The sequence below is a fragment of the Cnephaeus nilssonii genome (genome assembly GCF_951640355.1).
Source record: "Cnephaeus nilssonii genome assembly, chromosome: 8".
In the NCBI taxonomy this organism is placed as follows: domain Eukaryota; kingdom Metazoa; phylum Chordata; class Mammalia; order Chiroptera; family Vespertilionidae; genus Cnephaeus; species Cnephaeus nilssonii.
In genome coordinates this window covers 21372651-21398652 of record NC_137079.1, presented here as the reverse complement: position 1 = coordinate 21398652, position 26002 = coordinate 21372651, and the positions used below count along the sequence as shown (strand labels likewise).

Below are 26002 nucleotides of genomic sequence, written 5' to 3'. Positions count from 1 at the left end.
ATGACATCAGTTACAGTTCCACTAAACCACCTCCCTGCTACACCAGGACCTAGTGCAGGAAGGAGCAACAGAAATGGAACATCAGTAGGAAAATGGAACAGACTTTAACTTAAATACAGCACCTAGGTGTTGTTTGGAAGATCCCATGGTCATTCTCTGTGTGTGGAAGTGATGGAATCAGGAAATCCAATGTTCACACTTGTGAGCTAAAAGGAAGGGCACTGTGATGGCTCCAGGGGCAAAGGTGAAGGAAACAGCAGCACCGCTGCATCGCCACGACATTGAGGAAGATGGGCCTTGCTCTGAGCACATGTTCAGAATGACGGAGGGCGACATAAAGTGAAAATGAGTTTTCAAATGATATCAAAAAGAAAAGGTGACACTAAATGGCCTTCTCCTGATTAATCACGGGATGAAAAGCTGAAGAACTCAGATTCAAACAGCCTCCTGGAAGGATGGGGGGAAAATTCAGCCTAAGCTTAAAAAAAAAAGTAACAGAAAGGCATTTGCTATTTTTAGTGTTTTTGTAAGTAGGTTGGAGCTCCTCAAAAGAGAGTGAAGATTGCCACGGAAGCTAATGGGCAGTAGCCCAGGCACTGGTCATTTCCTTAAAGGTGAACATCTGGAAGGTTTCAGCAGCATGAAAAAGAATGTGTGCTTCCTGCAATTTTAATTTATCCTCAGCTTAATAGATGGGAAAATGCACACACCTCAACGATCTGAAGTCTTGAGTAAACTCTTTCTGTCCACCTTCCTAGGCAGTAGTAAAGAACTCAACACCGTAAATATAGTTGGGTAAACCAGAGTGGTTGACATGGAACATCCTCAGCTAGCAGTGGTCTAGGGAGTGACCACACTAGGCTAAACCTGTCTTTCAAGGTGTGTGGTCTCTGGTGAGTTTTTAAGTATTTATCCTTCTTACTTTATAATTACAGGATGCCCTAATCAATATTTCCCACATTTTTGAGCCATTGTATTTAAGTTCTTGTACGTTTGATGCCTTTTGGCACATTCTAGTCTGACCTCCTAGGAGGAAACTTTTAGTAAGAGATACGGATGGGATGGAAGTGAGCTGTAAATTAGGTGCCTTTGAAAATGTGAACTATGCTTAACGATGGGGATATGGTCTGAGAAATGTATCACTAGGCGATTTCATGGTTGTAAGAACATCATTGAGTTACTTACACAATCTAGAAGGTACTCTTACATGACTGGCAGCAGATAGGTTTGTTACATCAGCATCACCACAAACGCATGAGTGAAGCACTGTGCTATGACACATCATTAGGTGACAGGAATTTTTCAGCTCCATTGCAATCTTAGAAGACAACTGTTATATATGTGGTCCGGCGTTTATGAAAACGTTGTTAAGCGGTGCAGGACCATACTTGATTTTTGCAGGATGATGTGTTTACAAGCATATGTGTAATTGACCATGATCTCAATGTTAAACAGATACGACTTCTTATATAAATCAACCAAAGGGAAAAAACAAGAGGTTATTCTTATCTAGAGAACTACATTTTTGGGTTTTGAAGAAACTCCTCAACCCCTCTGTTCCTTAGTTTCCCCTAAGTGGAGATAGTTAGACACTAGCATGTTTTCAAGTGCAAAGGTAAAGATCTAGCTTTACAGGACTGAGGAACTAACAGCAAATCCCAACAGAATAGAGTTTACATGCAAATCCTCTAAGAGCCTCACCCGCAGCCAATGAGCAGAGCCTTCTTCCATCCATTCCTCTCAAACCCTGTAGAGCATTATGTTAAAACCACTGGGCACCAGCAAATCCTTTTATGGAGATAGCTATCAAAATCTGTTCAACCATCTGTCTCTCTGGCTGTTTTTCCTTTCAGTGTTTTTCCTTCATGTGTTCTTTGCTAAAAACAAAAAATCTATTCTAAAATAACCAAGATGTTAAGACTGAAAATGCCAGAGGTATATATCCAGTTTATGAGAGAAATTGCTTTCTAAAGAGGAGGTAGCTTTATCTTGTGCGGTGGAAGGCAACATTTCCGCAAATATTATAGCTGTGCTAAGAAAATAACCAACTCCTTTCATTAAAAGAATATGTGACAAGATTTGTATTTGTTCATGTAATTGAATTTAATGCTGCTGAAATTTGTCAGATCTGAAAGCTGTTGAAGCGTAGACCATATTTTCACATGAGGAAAATTTCCTAAGAACTTGTCTTTCTTGCTTATTGAAGGTCTTCTGCTGACCTTGAAAGGTCACAGGTCAATCATTCCCTGCATTTGCATAAACCCTAGCACCAAACAGTGCCTCCAGGGTTGATTTTTCTTTTTCTTTTTCTTTTTCTTTTTCTTTTTCTTTTAAGAGGAAAACTGAGGGAGGCAGTCTATGTTTGTGGAGAAGCCCTGCTTAGGACTTGCCTACCAAGTCACTGTTTCACATTTAATGTCTGCTGTCTAGATGTCAGAGACTTAGATTAATTACCTAAAAATGCAAGGCTGCCTGTGCTTTAATTCTAGCTAATAGTTTTGCAGCTGGTTTTTCTTCTGTAAAGTCAATAGCTCATAATCGTACCTATACAACTCCATGTCACAGATCTTACAAACTTCAGATTTTCTGCAGAAGCTCTATTCCATATTCAAGATGTCACTGATATATCATTTCTTTCTGTCTCTTACCTGGGTTCACCTTGGTTGATGGACATATAAATCTCCCAAGAATTTTCCTCTGGGATGGCGCCATGTGGTATGAGTAAACTCACCCCTAAAAGAGAAAAAACCAAAAGGTTATTCGTAGCTTTTCCAATTATTGGGCACCTTGCAGATGCTCACAAAAAAAGGACCTTCTCAGAGCAGTCTGTGAAACCTCGATCCTTGCAAAGTTCATGAAATCCAGGATAATAATGGAGAACCCATTATTTACTAACAGTGACATAAAGAAAAACATATTATTCAAGTGTGTATTCAAATTAGGTTTTATTTAAAGTCTTCCTACCACTTTTAAATTCTCTTAAAAAGTGGATGTCCTAGACTATCAAACATATCTGAGAATATAAAAGTTTATCAATTATCAGTTAATCTACTCTGAAATAAAAATAAAAAATGTGCCTCTCTGTCTTGTTTCTACCCATTCATTTCCTGAAAGGGCATCTTGCAATGATGGGTGGGCCATGTAACATTTTGCTAGAGCCTGGAATAAAATAGTCCTCTAAAATGTGCATCCTGAAGTAAGTTTAGGGAAGAGATTAGAAGAGTACTATTTTTTTGTCAAGAAAACTGTAGAAAGAAGAAGCCCAGACGAGCTTAGGAAACTTATAGATTGTTGCATTGAACCTTACAGGTTATTGCATGGCCACTATTTGGTCCTATATTTGCAAACAGAAGCTAGGAAAGGTGACTGAGCCATATTCATGTCAGCATCAAATTGAAAAATACTCAGTAGCCTTGCTTCAGTAAAATCATGCAATGCAAGCAGGGAAGGCACCGGGAGCACACATGACGCTGAATTTGAAATGCCTCCTCTCTCTCTTGAATGCTGCGAAGTAAATATTTCACTTTGGACAAGAGAGAACAGTCTAGAGAGGGCAGAGATTCTCTCTAATGTAGCTTTTTGTTTATAAAAAGAAATGAAATAGAAACACAATAAGATCTTTACAAAATAAAATCTCAAGGCATCCTCTTATTCTTTGAATAATGCAGCTCTCACCTTTCCTCCTTTCATTTGAGCTAATGTAATCACACAGAAAGCTTTCTGCTTGCTGATGATAATTTAAATCTAGAGATGGCAGGCTTTAGTGACATCCTTCTCGGGGCCTGTTAGCTGCTACAGAATCAAGGAATGCAAGACTCATTGCAAAACAAGGTGTTTGTGATTCACATTTATGAGCATTATTCAGTGGCACACTAGTTATCAGTATCATTCCCCAGCCCTGAGAATGAGACACAGTTAAATCTTGCTTATAGCTTTTCAGCAAGGGTATCCATTTATATTCTCGACCTTAATGCCAATCGTAGGAGGTTTGTCATGGTTATACTTGGAGGGCTCTGATCAGGCTCCTCCTTTCACTGCCCATTTTTCCTTAAATATAGTTGCCAAATGAAGTGGCCTCCATTACTCCTTCCCTGCGTTGAATAGAAACTGTAATCCACAAGATGTTCAGTGTATGTGGGTGTCAACCTGAATACATACCGTAGACATTGTGTATTCTCTCTCTGTTGCCCCTCATTCAGACTATCTAGGCCATTATGACAAGAGACATGAAGTCACTATTGTTTAGCTATAGAAGTACAGGAGGCTATGATCAAGCATTAATGTATTCTAGGCAATTAACCCAAAAGAACAACTTTGTATCTCACATTTCCCTTTCCCACATTTCCTTTAGTGAGGTATAATTCACATGCAATAGAATGCATGTTGTAAGTGTACACATTGATGAGTTTTGACAAATGTATACTCTCCTGTAACCATCATCATAGTCAAGATATAGAGCATTTTCGTTGCCACTAAAAGTTCTCTTGTGCCCTTTAGAAGTCAGTTCTTTGATGGCAAGCCCAAGTGATCACTTACTTGCTTTCTGACATGTTAGTTTGCTTATTCTAAACATTTAAATACATGAAATCATACAGCATGTAAAAAAACAACAACAAACACAACAATAATGGCTTATTACATCAATAACTCAGAGTACAATGCTTGGCACACAGTAGGCCCTCAAAAGATAAATCATAAATATGTTAATGAATGAATAAAATTCAAAATTCTGAGTAAAAAAAAAAAAATAGGTCAGGCCTTGAGATATGCTGTGTTCTGTATGTCATGAGGCCCTGATGGTCCACTCGGATCGAAGCAGAATAAATATGTGTGTGGACTTAGGAGAAAGGGCTGTTTGTAGAACAGATCCTATCTCATTTCTTTCAAGTCAGCTTAATTCCCTGTGTTTAGATGGAAACATTCCTCATAATACTTCTAAATTCAACCTGAATCTATAGGATCATTGGAGCTTTACACTATTTCATCTTTCCTTCGATCAGAAAGCGTATGATTATCCTTCAAACATACTTCCCTTCTTCCCAGCAAACATGCAAATTCTACATGGAGATGGAAGATATTCACACAGAGACAAGGGTTCTGGCAGGGTGATCGTGTTGGTTGCATGTTATGTTGTATGAAGGAGGAAAGGCACTGTGGGACATCTTTATACCTGTGTCTCCCTAGAGAAGTAGCCATTTTTAATATGTCATTCACCAGTTATCTCTGATTAAGGAAAAATATACTCTTCCCCAAACTCCACCTGCTACCCTGACAGCCTTTTATTTGATATGACAACAGAACCACCTGTCTGAGTTTCTTGTTTCATATTTTGCATAATGAATGATTTTTACAGTGTGGGGACCACCCCAACCTTTTTGAGAAATCATTGCCAGACACCAGACAACAATTTGGGATGGACATTAGAACAACTTAATTTCTGTGCCTTGCTTCCTTACACATTAGCTCTAGAGGCTTATTTTACATTTATGTTCTGTAAATAACAGAGCATATGTTTCACTTCCCCACACGTATTTTTCCTCAAATTCATTCCCAGTGAACAGTTTCAATCTTATGTGGGGCTTCTTGTTAGGAACTTTAAAAATACCCCTTTGCAGAGGAAGTGTTTGGGAATCAGAGAAAAGGCTATCAAAACTTTTATGTTTCTTCTTCTTTTTTTTTGGGGGGGGGGGGCGGAGGATTGTTTTCAGGTTCCTCATATTTCTTTTTATTTTATTTTACTTTATTTTTTCCCATCATCATTTATCCCCTCTATAAAACTTTTTTTTTTTTTTTATCAGCAGTACTTCTTAAGTCCGAAGGGAAGAAAAAGAAAAATCTGTTTCACCATGATTTCATCTCTTTTCTTTGAGGAACATAAAACAAACATAGCCAGTGAATGGGTTGATTTTGGCACTCCCTCCATATGTGTGCAAACACACATACTAATAAATGAGGATGGGAAGAGAAAAGAGGGTTGTGGGCCAATTTATTCAACCAGTAACTATTGAGAGCCTGCTAGAATGGGTTAGAATGTGGAGATAAGGTTAATGCACAATAACTCAATGTACAACTTCTATGTTTCTGATTAATATATCCTACTATCTTTGAAAGGACTGGGTTTGCATCTTTTAGTTTTCTTTTTCTAGAACACACACTTCTAGTTCATACGATTCTTCCAAGAGGGGCACTTGGTAAGTATGGCTGACTCATTCCCCATTGATCTATCTGCCGTTATCACCAGAGACATGCATACACATTTAAACCTTTGTCCTTACTACATCCTAAAACACTGACCAAGAAAAATTTAGAGTTTTGGAAGTTTAGAAAACAAAATCATTATTAGATCTGTATAAGAGGGCTATTTGCCTGAAATGAAGTTTTTATGAAAACAATTGATATAGTAGAATAAGACTATTCATCAACTTGAAACAAACTGGGGTCTCAAGTCACTAAGCTAGCAGAGAGTCCGTCAGCAGGAATGGTCACATCAGACTAGTCCCATTGCAGATTTCATTTTCTAAGAAAAAATGTTTCACTTGGAGAGGAAGGTTCGCTCTCCTCTAGAGAAAAGTCTGACAAGGTCCTAAACAATGCTAACCTGTTGTTTAGTCAAACTGGCAGATCAGGGCACTCTTTTTCCATAAAGTAGCCAGGATGATTCTGAGCACTTCCTAAGTCTCCTTGCTTAGAAATAGGAGGAGAGATGGCCCTCTTTTGTCCTCCAGTTAGGTCTTAGGTGGCTACTTTGGAGACTAATCTAAAGATAGAGTAATTTTTAAAGTGTTCTGGGTTGTACAGAACATCTAACCAAAAGGAGGAAAAAGTTCTTGAGAATTAAGTATATTTATGATATAGCCTTGAAACTGTAGCCTTGCTTATCATGAAGTAACATAGAAAGGGCTGTGGACATCACGGTGTTGAATAGGTCAGTCACTGGGGAAGTTCAACTCGGAATGTCATTTCACTAAATTACCTACCAGTGCATCAACCATGCTTGTCCATAAACCTGGGGTTTGTCAAAGAATGTTCTCAGTGCTTTCTGATCATGTTCTAGGAAATATATTTCAAATGGGTTTAAACTCTGCAGACCACCCCAAATCTTTTGAACAAATATGGCCACCAACTCTAATTAGGGCATCAAATGGACTGGTCAGTCCACGATGGGATGAAGATTGCAAAATCTCATCTCAGCCTTGGTTCTTGTTTGCAGTGTAAATCAAGTAGACTGTTGGAGCCACAGTACCTGGAGGTCTGACAAGGGGATGGTAAACATCTTAAGAATTAATCTGATGGGACGTAATTGTGCAAATACAAAACATTTAAACAAATGCTGGAAGATACACAAACGCACACTTACCACCCACCTGTATTTGGCATTACTAAGCGTCCTCCTAAATGGCCAAAGACACCAGTTGTCCTCAGTTCCGTCCTTGTGGGGAGCGATGACAGATTTTGGAGGTAGGGTGTTTTATTTCTGGGATGCACTGTACTGAAGCTGCGGTTGTTTCCATGGGGAAAGGTCCCGGAATGGTTCTTGCCATGGTACTCAGCTCTCTCAGACACTCCCAGCGAAACCATGAACGAGCTCTGAACTTTGACTTTGATGTCTGACAAAGGGTTGAAGAGTGAAGACTCGGTCATGAGTTCCTTGTCCAGAGGGTCCTGTAGACAGATGGGTCCGCTGTAGGTTCGACTCACGGTCAGGTCTGGCTGCATGGAGGAATTCAGGAGCAGGGAGTTACCTGATAACAGAAAAGGGCTCTGTCACTCAGAAACTAAAAGGCATCACAGTTACCCCTTTGCATCTGTTTCCACGAACTGCATAACAGCCCGTGTGCTTGCCTGCTGCTCCGATCAGGGCCACCCCGAGCAGCTAGACTGGCTCTGTGAGACCGGTCATTAGTGACCAGAGCCCTGGACTCTGGCTTTCCTAGGCGGTTCTCTGAATGCCACTAACCTAAATCATTCACTTTTCAGAGTTCCTTATAAGCTGTCTTTTCAAAACAGGTATTTCTGATACTCTATCAGGTATTTTTGTTGATGTGATTTTAACTGGCAAGAGAAACTTAAAAAAAAAGAGGAGGCGGGAGGGAGAAAGATGTTTTATAATCCAGTTTGGAGCAAAAATAACATCTGTTCATTTTAAATGGCACGAGATGACACAGCATGGTGACTGGGTAGTGCTGTTTATAACCGAAGCTGTGTGGGTGCCCACACATCTTGTGAAATTCTGGGCATTTTGGAACTTGGGGGGCAGGAAATGATGTGTCCCCAGAGCAGGAAGTTCACGAGACCCCAATTTGTTCTAATAACGCATATGCCACTCGGAGAGGGAAAGGAGGCACCACATGGGGCTAGGGAGAAACATTCTACATGGAGAACGGCATAGAATGACTTACTTTTCGGTCTCAAAACAAATAGAAAAATACAATCTTTACAAAAACATGAGAAATTGGACTTTCTCATATGTTGGGGCTTACCAATTTTTCCTAAGCCATATAATAAAACGAAATGCTGTGATATTTTCTTGTGATGAAGTAATCTCATTTATTAGTAAATAACAAAATAACCCTCAGTCCCAAACCTCCCACCCATATCAGTCCGTCAATGTGACATCTCAAATTGAAACCCAAACCATATTAAACCATTTTCCTTTCGGGCCTGACGAAAATGTTTAAAGTATGGTATTTTTGAAGATGTTGCAATTCCAGGACATATTGTATTAGACTCTATTGTTTTTCCATTTTCATAATTTGTAGCAACCCCAGCAGGAAATCTGTAATCCTGATTTTCCCCAGTAAAGTTCTAATGCTCTAAAAATCCTACATAATAAGAGGTTCAGAATGAGGTGAAATAACCTCATAGGCCTAAGGCTCCTTGGCGATGCATTTTTTCATGCCTAAGGCTCCTGTGCTAAGACACAGGCACAATCAAGGGGCTGTGCTTTTTTAACAGGACTGCATTGAATTCTACAGGCACCATCCGTGCTCTTATTTATGGTTTTCCCAGGCAAGGGGCAGGGCTTAAGATCCACCTAACATCTTGAAAGAGTTGGGAACAGGTGTTTCCACTGAGACCTGAAAAATCATATCCCTGAGTCTCATGGCTATTGTATCTCAATCTCTCACCTTCTGAAGATTAATATCTGGCTACTCTTAAAAGACCCTCCTAACTTAAGTGAATCCATGAAGCAAAAAACATTTCTTAGAGTTATACTTAAGCCTAACATATGCGCTTAAATGGAAAATAGGATTATAGAGGAGTGGGGAAAAGTAGGTTTACGCTTGTAATGTAAATAAATAATACAATAATTGTATTATTAAATAAATAGTAATACAAGAATAAATTCTGTGTTTCTTGTACTCACAACTATAAACCTACTTTTGCCCACCCCTGTAACAGTAGCTATGTATAATAGAGTCCACAGTTGACAAATGTTGGCTGCCAACTTGATTGAAGTCTGATCAGGAACAAACATCTGATCACCCCAAGCTTCTCGCTGGAAATCCTTTTTATAAAGTTCCTGGTGTAATCCGAGTGTCTCATCCTATTTAACAGTCTTGCTGTTCACCTTGCTGGGTTCTAACTATATTTGCTCAAGAAGGGATGTCTCCAAGACAATGGAGGGCAGAACCAATGAGCATCAATGTGAGGTATTATCACAACAATTAACAGGATAGATGGAATTTGAATAGAGAATTTTTTCTTATATCACTAGTTTTGTGAGATTCCTGGTTAAAAAATATCAAAATGATAAAGTTTGGAAAGGCTTACTATACACATAAGTTCAGAGAAGCCCCATAGTAAGGAAATGTGTTTAAGCTTATCCCAGTCAGCATTCTCCAAATAAGCCAGGTGCTCTATGAACACAGTAGCCTCCTGTGCCCAGGCAAGAGGAAATAACCAGGTTCTAGAACAATATTCACTGCATTTATTGAGCAGTTTCCATATGCAAAGGGCTGGTAAGTCATGTTATTCCAGGTAATTTCATCCTCAGAAGAACCCTTTGAAGTGGATATGAGTATCTCCATTTTACAGCTGTAAATTGAGACTCAGAGAAACTAACTGATTAACTAGGTCATTTAGCAATTTTGGACTCATCTTTATGACTTCAAAGATTCTGCACTTGTACATGCAGCTCTCATACTACTGGCTTTCCTCCATTTTGAAGTGCTTGGTCTAAGACACTGATATCTTATTATTGGATGAATATATATTTCTAGTTTCTTAAATTTTTTTTCTATTTCAGTTGACATACAATATTATATTAGTTTCAGGTGTACAACATACTTATTAAACATTTTATAACTTACAAACTGATCACCCACCTGACACCATACATAGTTATTACAATATTATTGATTATATTCCCTATGCTATACTTTACATGCCTGTGACTGTGTCTATAACTGCCAATTTGTGCATCTTAATCCCTTCACCTTTTTCATCCATTCCTCAATCCCCCTCCCATCTGGCAACCATCAATTTATTTTAGGATTTCTTTTTCTGTATTTCCTGTATATTTCTTGTAGAATTTTGCTTTATGGTTACCATGCACTTCCTATATAAAAAGCTATGTTATAGCAGTCTATTTTAAGTTGATGATTGGTTAGATTTGAACACATACTAAAATCACTATAGTTTTGTCAGCATTTTTTACTTCTTTTGTGCATTTGTTAGTGTGTATCTCTTAAGTTATTGTTATAATTACACATTCTCTTTCTACATTTGCCTTTTTACCTTTGTACTAGCTTTATATTGGTGGATCCACTGCTATTACTAAGTGTTTGGCTTTGTTAACAAAAAAATTTTCTTTCCTATATTTTGCTATTCATACTTTTGGTCATCTCTTCTTAAAGAAGTCCATTTAATATTTTTTGTAATATTTTTCTTGCCAGTGAAACTCATTGTTTCCCCTTCCAATGTATATGATAGCCTTGCTGGGTAGAGTCATCTTGGCCATAGTTCTTTCCTTTACATAATTTTGAATATTTTGTGCCAATCCCTCTGGCCTTCTAAGTTTCTGTCGACACATCAGCTGACAGTCTTCTGGGAGTTTCTTTGTACATAACTAACTCTTTACTCTTGTTGCTTGTTAGGGTCACTCTCTGTCTCTAAACTTGGGAATTTAATTATGTTGTATCTTGGTGTGGGCCTCTTTGGGTTCATCTTGTTTTTGACCGTCTGTGCTTCCTGGACTTATATGTCCATTTCATTTTCCAGGTTTGGTTATTTATTCAAATAGGTTGTCAATCCCTTGCTCTCTCTCTTCCCCTGCTGGTACTCCTATGAAGCAAATGTCGTTACACTTAATGTTGTCCCAGAGGTCCCTTGACTATAATCATTTTTAAAATTCTTTTTGCTGTTCTGATTGTGTATTTTCCACTACCTTGTCTTTCAGATCACTGATTCAGTATTCTGCTTCATCTAATCTTATTTGACTCCCTCTAATTTATTCTGCATTTCTGATTTTTTTAATGGTTTCTATCTCTTTGTTGAAATTCTCCCCAAGTTCACCTATTCTTCCCCTAAGTCACTTGAGCATCTTTTGAACTTTCTATCTGGTAGACTGCTTGTCTCCATATCGCTTATTCTTTTCTGAATTTTTGCCTTGTTCTTTAATTTGGAACATGTCTCCTCATTTTGGCTGACTCCTTGTGTATATTTCTATGTATTAGGTAGATCTGCTATGTCTCCCAGTCTTGGCAGGGTGGCCTTACCTAGTAAATGTCCTTTGGGGCCACGGGTGCCATCTCTCTGGTCACCTGAGCTGGGTGCTCCATGGTATCCCTTGTATGGGTTGTGTGTGCCCTCCTGATGTAGTTGAGTCTCAACTGCTGCTGTCATGACAGTGGATGAGACTAATCTTTGGAAAGACTGACTGTGAGAAATTTCTGGGGCTACAGAAAACAAGGTACTATGCGGGGGCTGACCCCATGCAGTAGGATTTACTTTAGTTGGGCTCTGGTGTCTGCTGAGTCTGCCCTTGGGTATGTCATTTGTGGAATGTTTGGGGGATGCTCTGGTGTGATAAGAAGCTGGCCACTCCGAGTGTTGGTTCTGGGGCCTCTTGGGAGGGACTCTGATGCATCCCATGATCAGATCCTGTGTCTGGTCTGCAGCCACCAGTTAGAAGCTACAAAGTGACCTGTGGTTGGTTGCTACCTGTGCTGAAAGAGATTAGACTGTGAACTGAGGCTGGCTGTCAACTAGTGCCAGGCCTAGGGCCACTTAGCAAGAGGTACCGGGCATTCTGAGGCCAGCTGCCATTTGATTGGGGTTTATGGACCTTGAAAGATTTTAGAAAGTTAGCAGTATAAGCTGAGGCAGGACACCTATGTGAAAGAAACACTGCAAGTAGTATGGGTGGTGAGGCAGCTGGGTGGGGCAGGGTCTCATATTTGGCTCAGGCCTATGCCTGAAGATTGGGAGGGAGAAGGGCTCAACAAAGGAACAATGGCCTCTGCCAGTACTCTCCCCAGGGAGAAAGCTACCTTGATTCCTGCCCCGACCAGCCCTCATTCTGAAGTTAGTCAGGTCATCTCCTCTCTGTCTGCCTCTGGTGCTATGTGAGCTACTGCCCCAGGGCTGGAGCCGAGCCAGTAAGTAAGTTTGTGTTCCAGTGAGTCTGCTCATCTTATCTTTAAGAACTACAGCTACTAGATCTGTAGCAGCCCTCCATCCCACTTAAACACAATCCCTGCTTATTTTCACAGCCAGATGTTATGGGAACTTCTCTTCCAGGTTGTGTAGTTATGGGCTGGAGAGCCTGGTGTGGGACTGAGACCTCTCAGCTGAAATAGCTTTTCTCATTTTTAACTGCCACACCATGGCTGTGGGACTTGCCCATTGTGCTTCTCCGCCCCTCCTACCTGTCTTGGCTTGGCTTCTTCTTATGTCCTTGGTTATAGGAATTCCCTTCAGCTAGTTGTAACTTTGATGTGGTCACAGGAGGAGGTGAGCACAGTGATTGCCTACTCTGCCATCTTGACCTGAAGTCTCTATTTCTAGTTTCTTATGGAGCCTAAATATTAGGTCTTAATTGGATTTATTTCTAATAAAATAATATATATTAAACCCTATATGAGGCTACTCAGACTGATATGAAACTTTGGTGCCTAGAAGTGAGTGATGAGCCTTGAAGCAATGTTTCTCCCAATTTCTAGTGCCCTTGGGTTTCCACTTCAAAACCTGCCAAGCAGTGAGACTTCTTCTTGTCCTGTGGTACCAGTGATATTGACATGTAATAGTCAGAAATAAAGATGATGATATTGACAATGAGAGGCCACGTAAAAAATCTTCATCCACTGAAGAGAGTTTCATTTTTTTTTCTAAAATTAAAGCTGTGTCTGTCTCATCACCAATCAGAAATAGATTTGGTTCCTAGAAGAGAATTCAATGACTCTTCCTTCATTTTGAAAATGAGCATTGCTGTAGTTTGGTATGATAGATTTTCCTTTCCCCACAACAAAAGATTGCTTGACTGGGCAACAGCTCTGAGAGTTATTTAAACTAGGAATTTCATTTTTTTCTCTAGCAAACTGACCCATTATATATCAAGAGTCCTTTTACTTATTTAGAACAGAAGTATAAAAATAATTACATTTAATAAATAGTGTAATATATATGTCTGGGAGGTTGCAGTATAGTAGTGGGTCCTTAGCCTTGAATAATCAGAATTTCTGTGATCTGAATTATATAACCTCAAAGCAGTCTTGTTAAAATAGAAATTTGGATAATCTGTGAAAAAGGAACTTATTAAAGACGGAAATACCTCATTTAAAATGTTGCTAATGGTCAATTGAGAGCCATTTGTCCTCACAATAGCCAAGCACTTAGGTTTCCTAATGTATGAATACAATTTGGCAGCGGCCCCCAGTGCCAAGTGCTATGTTCACACAGGGCCAATGAGCACGGAGGTCCTGTGTGAGCATAGTCTGGTCCTGAGGACGTGGTGTTGGAGTAACCTATGCCGCTGACCTTGACGGACTGTTTTGAAGTTGAAGGTCTGGAAGCCACCTGTCAATGCAGAAGAGTCAATGACGTCCACACCATAGTCACTCTGGCTCCGTCTGTAAAGGGTGACACCAATGACGAGGACTGCAACAGCCACGACTGCAGCACCCAAGCCCGAGTACAAAGCAATGTCGCTGGCATTCTCAATGCCTGAAAGACACAAGAGAAATCCTAAGTGGCCAACATGGGCACAGAGCCAAAGAGCCACCCCATGATACAAAATGAAATGCTATTGGGTTTTTGGAGCTACTGCTCAAAGAAAATTATATATGCAGCTAGCCACAAGTTATACTCTCTTTCGCACAACAGTCACGTTTCTAAAATACCTTGTATAAATCAAAGGGATGCTAGTCAAATATCTTAACTGCATTAGGTAGCTTACCCTGTAATAGAATCTTGAAGACAATCAATTTTGCAAAGAATATAATATTTTCAAGTAAAAACAGGCAACTTCTTAGGAAGTCATATTTACCTAAACATTATTTTTTATAGTTTTATTAGAGGGAAAACATGAGACCCACATACAATGACAGAATATGGGTGAACGGTTTTACTTATATATGGCCTGGGCACATGCATTCACCGAGAGTGATCTAAGGTTAGAAGATGACACATGGTCTGTGAGTCAAAAGAGTGGACCAGAGTTCGCAATTAGGACTCTGAGCTGGGGCACACATCGTTCATTTTAAGAGAACACATTAACAACCTCAGTTTAGAGTATATACAATCATTATGAGAGACTTTCTATTGTGAGATATGAAGAGGTCTTGGTCCTGGGTGCTCTATGTCCATGGTAAATGTTTTCTAGCACCAATTAGATGCTAGACTTGAATACTTTTTTTGTGGAAGAGGACGGGTCTCTAAGAGGGCACATGCTGTTTCTCCCATACCTCTCCTACTCCATCCTATTGAATGCATGGGCAAAGCAAAAATAAAAGCATTAGTTTGAATTGAGACTGAAGGTGTCTCCCCATCCCCCAAGATATGTTGCAGTCGATTTTCAACTCTTTTGCTCAGTGCACACTGGGTATGGCTCATTCCTAAAGAGATGCAGCATGGTTATTAGAATTCAGCATGAGGTTTATCCAAGACTACATAATCCTAAAGGAGGTGGAATCTTGGAAGGTGTGTGGAAATGGAAGGTGGCAAATGCTAACTATGTAATTAATCTCTCTACAGATTATGTGGTCAGTGCACTTAATAGGTCCAAAAGTAATTGCCGTGTCACCCTGTGCTGGGCTTGGAGGATAAAATAAACCCATTATATATTTACTTTGTAATTGCACAGCACTTATTATGCATTCACCGCACCCTAATTTGATGCTTATGTTATCAAATGAGTAATACTAACCACACAAGTAAAGTGAATTTATTTTCAACAAAGTTAGTGGACTGTAAAATAAGGTGCTACCAAATTAAAGAGTGAACAAGGAAATCAAGCAGAACCAGTTCGGTAATAAGGCAGTAAACACAGAAAAATAATTTGCGAGGGAGAACACAATCACCCAAAAGGTCAGAGGATTATCAGACACTTTAAAAACAAAACTTTCCATTGATTTGAGAGAGAGAAAGAGGAAGGGAGAGAGAGAGAGAGAGAAAGATCAATGAGAGCAAAACAGGTGACTGTCTGCTTCCTGCATGCCCCCTACTGGGGACTGAGCCCGCAACCCAGACATGTGCCCTGACTGGGATCGAACTGGTGACCTTGGGTGCATGAGTTGACACTCAACCAACTGAGCCACACTGGCCATGGCTATCAGACACTTTTAATAACCACAATAGCCTAGGAGAAACAGGGCTGTGATTTAAGCTTTAGTTCCAACTTTGTGATGGCCCAAAGGAGAGACAGGATGGAGGTATTTGTGGTTGTCTTCTTTGACCAACCTAAACAATAGGCACAATGGTTCATGACAAGTCCAAAGTTCCAACATCTATCTGTGTCACATGGGGGAACAAGTTCCAACATCTGCCTGTGTCTTTGCTCCTCTGGATTCTCATCTTTATTAACCAATCCCTGCTACCCAGTTCCTTTGAGGGAATAATAAATTATTCTCAGAGGAGAGAGAGGACAGGGAACATGACAGATATAGAAAGCCGGGGTACCAGGAGCAGTGAGAGAACTTTGGATTGAAACCATTGGCCTTTTCTCCCCTTCCCCTCCAGTTCCTTGGGCACCTATGACTGATGACACTTATCATCATAAAAGGCGCATCTGGGGAGAACACACCTGCTCAGCAACTGAGCACCTACAGAAAAACAGCCTGGCAGCGTACAGAACGCAGCTGCTCTTTGGCTGAGTTGGCAAAGTACAGACAAAGACATCTTTAGCTTCCCAGGTTCTAAAATAGGAAGGGACAGAAGCCAGGAGGATGACCAGGGCAAATACGTCTGCTGAAAATGGACATCACTGGACACGAACATTCTGAGACTAAACTGAGTAGCAAGAACAAGTTATCTTTGCTCCTCTGGATTCTCATCTGTATCTTTATTATCCAATCCCTGCTACCCAGGTTACCAGGTAACCAGAATTATTCTCCCTTCAGTTACAAATCCTGTGTTTAGAAGAGGAATCTACATGTGCCTTTAGATTGAGGTTTAAGTGTATGATATGGATCACTGTGTTTCCTTTCTCAGGAATGTCTGCAGAATCTACTTGACTTAAGGAAATGAAATACTGAATTATAGAATTAAAAAAAAATGAGTAGAGGGTCTTTGGAGATAGAGTGGGTTAAGAAGGGAGAGAGTTCTATGACAAGTCCCATTCATTATAAGGTTCTTCCAGCACTTAGTGCAATCTAAAAGCCAGAAGTCAACGGACTTCTACATAAAGATAAACACAGTGGTATCTATTTTATAATAACAATCTGTCCTAGGAAGTACAAAGTTCAGGATCTAATATTTTCATTTATTTAATATTTGTTGACAGCCAACCATGCAATGAAAATGAGGATGCAAGGCTGAAGTAATACATGGTCCATATTCTCAGCTGTTTCTTGACTAAAAGTGGTAAATCCTGGTATCCAAGTGCAGGTACAGGTAGACACAAGTATTCAAAGCTACATGTGTATATCTCAAGAGAGTGAACCAGACATCCTCTCCTACAGCTGAAATTCTCAAGTTGGCTCACAGTGCTTCTTTCTTCTTTGTCTTCTTTCGTTGCTCTTCTTTTCTCTATCTACCTGCTTTTATTTAACCTCATACTTTTATTTTCCTTAATTCCCCTCTACACCAATGTCTACTCTGTCCTTTCAAGAGAGTATAGTGGTTTTCCCTATAAGAATTTCTGTGTGCTTATAAACACTCACTGATTTTTCTTTTCACATATGTTCAGGACTGGCCCAGAAGACCCTGAGGTTTAGTTCCACATTTTCCACCATGGGTATATGTGTGTCTGTGAGCACATGGGCACTTGGAGGGGAGCCACTGCAGAATCATCACATACATGTGTGCATATGCATGCACATAAGCACACATTCAGCTCTGGTCAGAACATCAGAAGCCACTACCGATCCTTCCCAGGGGAACTGCTCTACCGTCATGACCACATGGTGCGGGCACTTCCCAGGGCCTGACAGCTTCTCCACATCCATTCCTGTGTTCCCCCTCTTCTTTGCTGCACAGCTTTATGCCCCAAATGTCATTGTAATTAATTTCCTGCTAGGTGGACTACTGCTAGTGAAAGGTCCTGTTTACCTTTCGTATTACAGTGACAGGTCATTGTCATACATCCCTCACCCCAGCAGGCATCTAGGCATTTCCCATCTCTATCTGCCTGTCAGGTGACAGCTGAAGGTCCCCTCCCCCAAGAAAGTAACTCTGTCCTGGACAGTCTCACCCTCCCTGCCAACCTATGATCATCTAAACTCTTGTATCTCTTATGGTTCCTAGAACTCATTTTGGATGATACTTTTTACTGTTAAGTATCTGAATGCCAATGCATTCTTCCTTACTGCTTTAAACTTTTCAAAAACAGTTGTATCTCTATAGTTGCCCCTGAGAAATTTTGCAAGTCATTGTGTGAAACTATTTATTAATTACTTGCCTTGCCTCAAACTATGGGAAGAGAAACATTAAAGAAATCACAGTCTGAGGTTAGTTTTAGAACCCCTGCCACAGGGACTCTCTATTTTCTTGTGCATTTATACACATGTACATTTACACCTGTTTGCTCGCTCACATACACTTGTGTTGCTGGTTTCTTTGCTCAAGTGATTTTGAACAAAAGCTTTGGTACCCCATGATGGATTGGGCTGTTCTGCCTTTTTTTTTTTTTTTTTTTTTTTTTTGGTGGACACAGGATACTTTTCTGTGACTTTCTATTTCATAGGCGAAGCTTTACAAATTTTTCCTCTACCCAAGAATCACAAAATCTTAGGTAAAACTTGGAAGGACCCAGCCTGGTGGCAGGACAGATTGTTGTGTACAAGCTATAGGTCAGAGACAACAAACAAATAAAACATCTGAGAACTGACTGAGAAATCTCTTGTATCCTCAAATTGTTCAGACAGTACTACGGAACATGTTCAAAAGAGAGTTGGAAACTAGGAACCTGGCAGGGAAATGTTTATGGGTTTATTTGGGCTGGAGAAAAGAGCTGTAAAGTGAGTTGTGGTCATCTTTAATGCAGAAAGGGTTGTTATAAGGAAAGAACTGGCCCACCGTAGGTGCTCAATAACCCTTCATTTATGCTGAAGCTAGTAACCAACTCCTCCGCCATCTCTAACAGGGATGAAAAGGAGGACGTGGCCTTTTATTACAGCAACTGGGACTCTGGTTAGATATTAAAATGACCTTTTCTACAATGAGGGTTGTTAAAAAACTTCACTGTAAATCTGAGGGAGATTGGAAATCTCCTTTCAGAAAGTCTCTAAAAGACAGCATGAATTTACAATAGTCTGCAGTTATTTATTTTTGGGGTCAAGGCTGGTGAGAGGAGCTAAATGACCTTTTAAAGCACCTTTGAACTTCACAGTTCAAGGAAGAGGCATTAACAAGTTCGGTGGCTTTATGAATTACAACCATCTTAGTCACTTTTACTAAGCAGTGTCCCCAAAGGATTAAATAGAAGGGCCGTTTACTTAGTTTGCCTTTATCTCTGTACCTGACTCCCATCTGAAAGACATATTAATGCCACTTGTTAATGGAAATTTAACTTAATTCCCATGGTATAAGCTTAACTATATATCAGGTTAGAATCTATTTTACAGGATTAGGTAGCAACACAAAATTAATGAAAGAGCATAGCAAACGCCCTTCAAAACATGCTATTTTTTTCCTACCTCCTATTAGATATAGAATGACCATAGATCCTATTTCGTAAAAACAACAATAACTTGAACTGATATATAGAGGAGACAGTGAATTACTAAGGCATCCACACAATAAGTATTCACAAAGAGAGAGGTGTGAGAGAGGCTAACCAACGGACAATTAAAGAACCACCTGCTGTTCTGGACCTAGAAGGCTATAGCCATCTCATGAACCCCACCTCCAAGTCTCCATCCCAGGCAGTGCTGTGGATACAGAGTGATACGCCAAAATATTAACTGCATGCTGAAATACGATATAACCGAAGTCATAGTTAGAGCTATTTATACTTGCTGTCACCTACAAGCAACATTTTTTTTTTAACACATGAGAAAATAGCTTTTAAATGGTCAACCATTGTGAGCAATTCCAATTATATTTGCATTCCTTGGAATCTCTTAACCCCTTTACCAATCAACATCTCAGCTTCTTTTTCAATCTCCCATCCTCAAAAACATTATTATTGTGGTGATTGTTACTTTATTGTTCTAGTTAATGACAACAATAGCAAATTCTTAAGTAGTGCTTACAATATTATATGCCAGGTACTGGCCTAATACTTTACACTTATTAACTCATTTTGATCTTCCAAAAACCTGTAAAAATGTCCCCATTCAAACATGTAAACCAAGGCAAGAAAATCACTTGCCTTGCCCAAAGCTTCCTGATTGGTAAGGAGCAGAGCTGGGATTCAATCCCAGGCACTCTGGTTCCAGAATCAATGGATTAGGATAGGCTCAGCCCCTCTCCAGCTGTTAACCCCTGGCCTTCTGATCACTCTACTGACTACCTCTGGACCACAAGAGTAACCCAGTAACTGAGCATTGTTTGTGCTCAAATTTTTGAAACTATAGATGTGACCACATTCTCATCCTACAACCAAATCTATTTGAAGATGTTATATTTCCTTTTTTACAGATATGACATAAGGTAGAAACCACGCAAGACTTATTAATTAGACAATGACAAAGCCAGGGGTTAAATACGCATCTGTCTTCACTCCCAAGCTGCTTATCTATTTCTCTGCCTGGCTTCCTAGCCCCTTCTCTCTGCTCTGTATATGCCTGCGCCAGGTTACCTTGCCTTGCTTGGAGGAAGTCACAAACCCTACTGGCTAGCTGGGCCTTATTACAGCTGAATAATGACTTCATTCATGTCCCGTGACCAAAAACATTTTTCATTAAAACAGTTACTCTGAACTTTGTTTCCTTTCTCAGGACTCCTGCTTCTCACTGGCCCTCTTTTAGGTGAAAAAAATAGAGGTCCTCCCATGTGAGTTCTCTGCCCTCCAACTCCCACGCCCTCTGCTTCCTCAGGCGGTCTTTCCTCCCTCTTCTCTGCTCCCTGCAGAGCTGCGCCTCTTCTGTGTCAGGGAGCCCTGATCACGTCCTCTGCGGCCTCCACTGGGACCTGCCCTCATTCATTATTCCCTGTTTGTCTCGCATCTTCAAAAATTTCCTCCAACTTCAAGCCTTGCCCTTTGCCTATAAACATAGTCTAGTTTCCCTAATCACCTCTCCCCAAATCCTTGCAGCAACACATTTCCTAATAAATTTCTCACAGATGCAGCCTGCTTTACACCCATAGAATCCTTAGCTCTTTGTTTGACAAGAACTTGAAGCATTTTTAACATTAAACATCTCTTAATACATGTTTCATAATTTTGCTAACCTTTTACCCCCTGCCCTTGTTAAAGGAATAAGTTGAATATAAAATAAGAAAATGTTTTAGGAAAAGTTTCACTATGCAAAGGGAAAACTTGTCATCCAACTACCCTTTCTCCAACAGTAGCTACTCTGGTTAGTACCTTTGAGACCCGTTCAGGAAAAAAAAGTAAATGTCCTTCATTTATTTTTCTTTACCCTAAAGCTGTGGTCAGCAAACTGCGGCTCTGTTGACTAATGAGTTTGCCGACCACTGGGCTAGGCCGGTGGTCGGCAAACTCATTAGTCAACAGAGCCAAATATCAACAGTACAGCGATTGAGATTTCTTTTGAGAGCCGAAAACCGACTTCTGCGCATGGGCCACGAAGTTTCAATCGCACTGTACGTGCGCGCCCGCATGTGGTATTTTGTGGAAGAGCCAAACTCAAGGGGCCAAAGAACCGCATGTGGCTCGCGAGCCGCAGTTTGCTGACCACTGACCTAGCCCATTGACAGGGTGTAGGATAATTTGACAAGCCCACTATTTCTATATCATTTGATAATTCCCTCTAAAGTCTGTCTTTTACCCAAACCACTGTCCGAATGTTATTTTCAACAGCAATGTATCTGTCTTATTCTCTGCAGCAGTGAACAATAACCAATCTACCTTCTAGGGAAAAAAAGTCCCTTGAATTTGATTCTCCTACCTTCTCCTTTCTTATTGTTTAGTAACTACCCTTCAGTTTCATAGTTCTATAAATGGGCTTTAAAGTTAGGTCTTCGCCTTTCTTCCTTTCTCTTGCTTACCTACTTGGGTAATCATTCACACACCAGCAGTGCTAACTATTCCTTAATGCCAAATAGTTTCCCATCAAGATCTCCTGCCTCATCTCCTGTCTGAAATATCATCCCACATTTCTGTCTTGCTTGGTGGACAAAACCACCTGCATGTTTTTGTGTTACATCTCAAATTTGTCATCAGCTTAGAGGAAGTCACAAATTCATCATTCTTATCTCATTAAATATTTTCCACTCACACACCTTAATGATTTTATCTCCAGGGCCTCTCACATTTCAATTTCAACAGTTGATGCCCACACTGCAGTCTGTGTTACCTAGCACGCATGCTCCCAGTCTTTGATCACTGAACCATTTTACACATGGATTACTCTTCCCAAGCTTGGTTCGGATACTGCCACTCCAATACCTTTCAGTGATTGTGCTATGAGTCCATTCCAACAGGAAGTTATCTTACAGCTCAAAATACTTTATGTTCTGCCCCAACCCATTTTTCAACTGCTTTGGCCTCTTCTCACCTATATGAACCCTACTCTAACCAAATCTGATTACCCATTTTTTTTCAAGTAGACCTAACACATCAGTGGACTTTTTGCCCTTTTACTCAAAGGCTCTGCCCCACCAATATGCGTTTCAATTCTAATAATTCCACCAAAATTGGCAATAAAGGGAATCTAATTTATAAAATATTTCTTGATAGAGCCATAAAGACATGTTTTATTCTCCCTTTTAAGTTGCCAGATATAGCAAATAAAAATATGACAGTTAATTTTGAATTTCAGAGCAACAAAGAATAATTTTAGTATAAGTATTTCCCATGCTAATGCTAAAAAGCATTGGTTGTTTACCTGACATTCAAATTTAAGTAGGAGGCCCTTTAGTTTTATCTGGTAACTACATTTGAACTGCAAAAAACTGTGCTTTCCCCCGTCAGATAGCAAGACCAAGTTAAAATGGGCAACAGAGTAAAAAAGAACAGGATTTGAACTCCAGACCTTGAAAAAAATGACTTAAAGATATTAACTCTATAAACTTTGAATATACTAACAGTTGGAGAAATGGGTCCTGTGAATTCACTTAAATAAGTAACCTGCATTTTTCTGTTGCTGAAGAACATGTTGGTTTACTACTTATTTGTAATTTCTGTGCTTAGTTCTAAGTTATTTCATGAACAAAATCCTATATCATGCCCATTAAGGGCAGAGTCAACCATATCATTGAACATAGTAGTAAGAAAAGGCATATGCTTATGATGGGATAAAAATGAGATAATAAGAAAACTGAAAGTGGTAAGAACTATGGATATTGCACATGTATATGGGTTGAATTGATTCACAGTAGGAACAATTTTGAAGGATAAAGCAAGTCATGCAATTTGTGTTAAGTGCTGTAGTTATGTAATCGAAAATAATCAGCAGGAGATGAAGGAAAATGATGGGCAAAATAGAAAATAAAAAAGGCATGGCGAGAAGATCGGCATCGAAGTCTGTAATGTAATGTTAGCATAAAAGAGCTTAGGAGTCTGTTGGGAATTTAAAGGTATCGCCCAAAGTTGCAGACACGGTTCTACTATAGAGGAAGCTGGTATATCCTGGGAAAAGATGCGGAATGGAATGTCTGTGAGTGAGAAGAGCATTCCCAGTTTTCAGACTTTAAGGACACAATCAGGCTATTCTGGTGGGAATGCTTCTGGGAGGCATACATTTGGGCTTTAAATGATTATTAAACTGTTTCCTTCCCATTTTCTCAAATCATTTATCATCTCCTACTAGCTTATATTGAAATTGTGGGGAAGCAACTTTTCATATTTTTCCCCATCAAGCTTCACTGGGCAAAGACTATTATGTAGAATAATTGCATAATAAATATCTGCTACCTGAATGGGCAGCAATGGATATACAGAAGCAAAGTCTTTATTTTCACCTTAACAATAAAAGGCCCGCGTGAGGAGTTAGCAGGAAGATGTCAGACCACAACTTAAGAAATAATTATTGAACATCTAATACATACTAGGCACAGCAGTGAATACTACAGGTGTAAGTGTGAATGACTGTCCTGTCTACCAGAAGGCAGGGTTTTCTGTCTATATCAGAAAGGGAATCCAGGCCAGTATAAAGGTACTGAAAATATTCTTTAGAAAGAGGGAAATAATCTGATACTTGGCAAATTACAAGAGTAACTAATTCAGACTTGGTGGGGTGTTGGTGTAGGCCTAGCATATATGACACCTAAGCTGAATCTGGGAGGAAGAATAAGTTAAACAGATGTAGGATTAGATGAGGAAAAAGTTTCCAAGCAGAAGTAACAGAGTGTATTAGTATAAGGTATCATATGCCAAATTGGGCATACGGTATTCTGAAAACTAAGAAGCTTTGTTTGGCTGAAAAATATAGAAAGTGGTGAGAGGGCAGGAAGAAAAATGCTAACAATTAAGGTGATTAAGAATAACTGATGTGATTTTTTTTTTTTTAAGTTGAGATCAGATTGTAAAGATATTACTTACTTTGGACTTCATCTTAAAAGTAATGGTGAGCTATTGAAGAGGGTTAAAGACAGAGATGATGTCACCAGAATTTATTTTAAAAAGATCAAATAAATTGATCTAGGGCAAAAATAGACACAGGGAGGAAATTGTAGAAATCATGGTTAGGAATGAAGATGGCCTGAACTTTCAAACTTTTCTGGGCTACCATTTCCTTATCATTTGGTTTTTCTCACACTATACTGGCTGTTACTTTTCTGTTTCCTCTGCAGTGACTTCTGACCGCTTCTACATCTAAGTGTTGATATCCTCGAGGGCTCAGTCCTCAGACCTCTTCTCTTCTCTATTCCCACTCATTATCCTGTGATCTCATTCAAACTAATGGCTTTAAATATCATCAGGAAACTGACAAGCCCCAGATTTATGTCTCTAGCCAGGACTCACCTCTGACCTCTAGACTCATGTTTTCAACTTGCCTATTCAACCTCTCCATTTTGATGTTTAATAGGTATCTCAAACTTGGCATTTGTAACACTGAAGTCTTGTTTCTTCAGAATTTACTATGTCAAATTTTTCTCTTGTCAGAAATGGCAATGCCATCTTGTAGTTGCATAGCTAAAATTTTGGAATCATTCATAACCCATTTTGGCATGTAATACCTTCTACATTCTGTTACTTCTGCCTGAAAACTCTTTCCTTCAACCTAATCCTTTGCTCTTAATCTCAATAGCCAGTCTACCAGCAAATCCTTTGGACTCTGCCTTCAAAAAATATGTAGAATATTTTATGTGTTTTGACAATTTCTAATGCTGTCTATCTGTCTCAAGCCATAATCATCTTGAACCTGGATACTGTAAATGTCTAGATAATTGTCATAGATTATTGTTACAATAGGTCATTCTAAGAGGTTTTCTTGCTTCTGCTCTCATTGTATGTTTACACTCAACACAGCGGGAACAGATCATCCTTGAAAATATTCAGCTACGTCACCACGGATAAAAACCCTCAAAGGCTTTCCATTTTGCTCAGAGCAAAGGTCAAAATCATTACAATGGCCTGTACTACACTTGGCCATTTGTCCCACATCTCTGATCTCAGTTACGGTGACTCCTCCCTTTGCCACTCTGCTCCATACATCCTGGCCTCCTTGCTGTTCCTCAGACAGTACAAGCAAGCCTCTACCTCACAGCTTCTGTTTCCTGCTGTTCCCTTTGCTGGGAATGCTCTTCCCCCAGATAGCCAGATGTTTGTTTCATTGCTTTTCTTCAGGTCTCTTCTTAAACGTAATTCTATTACAGAGAACTTCCCCAAACACCTGATACACATAAAAGCAACACCCCCTCCAACCTTCCCTGAGCCTCTTACCGTGCTTTATTCCTCCTCACAACACGTGTCCCCATCTCCATGTCACTTAGCACTATATATTTTCTGGATTGTTGTTTCCATCTTCACTCACTAAAATTGTGAGCTCCGTGGAAGCAGAAACTGTATCTGCTGTGCTAGGTGCCAACCCTCCACCACCTAGAATATTTCCTAGCACGGGGTAAGCACTCAATAAATACCTGTTGAGCCCTAGCCGGTTTGGCTCAGTGGATAGTGTCCACCTTCAGACTGAAGAGTCCTAGGTTTGATTCCAGTTACTGGCACTTACCTCGGTTGCAGGCTTGATCCCCAGCCCTGGGTGGGGCGCTTGTGGGAGGCAACCAATGGATGTGCCTCTCTCACATCAATGCTTCTCTCTCTGTGTCTATCTCC

At 39.9% G+C, this 26002-nt stretch overlaps 1 protein-coding gene and 1 long non-coding RNA gene across 4 annotated transcripts in view; one reads left to right on the top strand and one right to left on the bottom strand.

The window, feature by feature from the left end:
* UNC5D (unc-5 netrin receptor D) overlaps positions 1-26002 on the bottom strand; it is a gene marked incomplete at both ends in the record, with an annotated part of 503620 nt that overhangs the window by 51823 nt on the left and 425795 nt on the right. For 2 of the 3 annotated variants that reach the window (XM_079779639.1, XM_079779641.1), the window contains 3 exons: positions 2649-2733; positions 7365-7742; positions 13981-14166. In XM_079779639.1, the coding sequence (XP_079635765.1) occupies positions 2649-2733; positions 7365-7742; positions 13981-14166 (649 nt within the window). Of the gene's footprint in view, positions 1-2648; positions 2734-7364; positions 7743-13980; positions 14167-14906; positions 14922-26002 lie in introns of all 3 variants that reach the window. The other variant, XM_079779640.1, reaches the window with a different exon arrangement.
* LOC307104639 overlaps positions 1-26002 on the top strand; it is a 199056-nt gene that overhangs the window by 127327 nt on the left and 45727 nt on the right. The gene's annotated exons all lie outside the window — the stretch shown is intronic.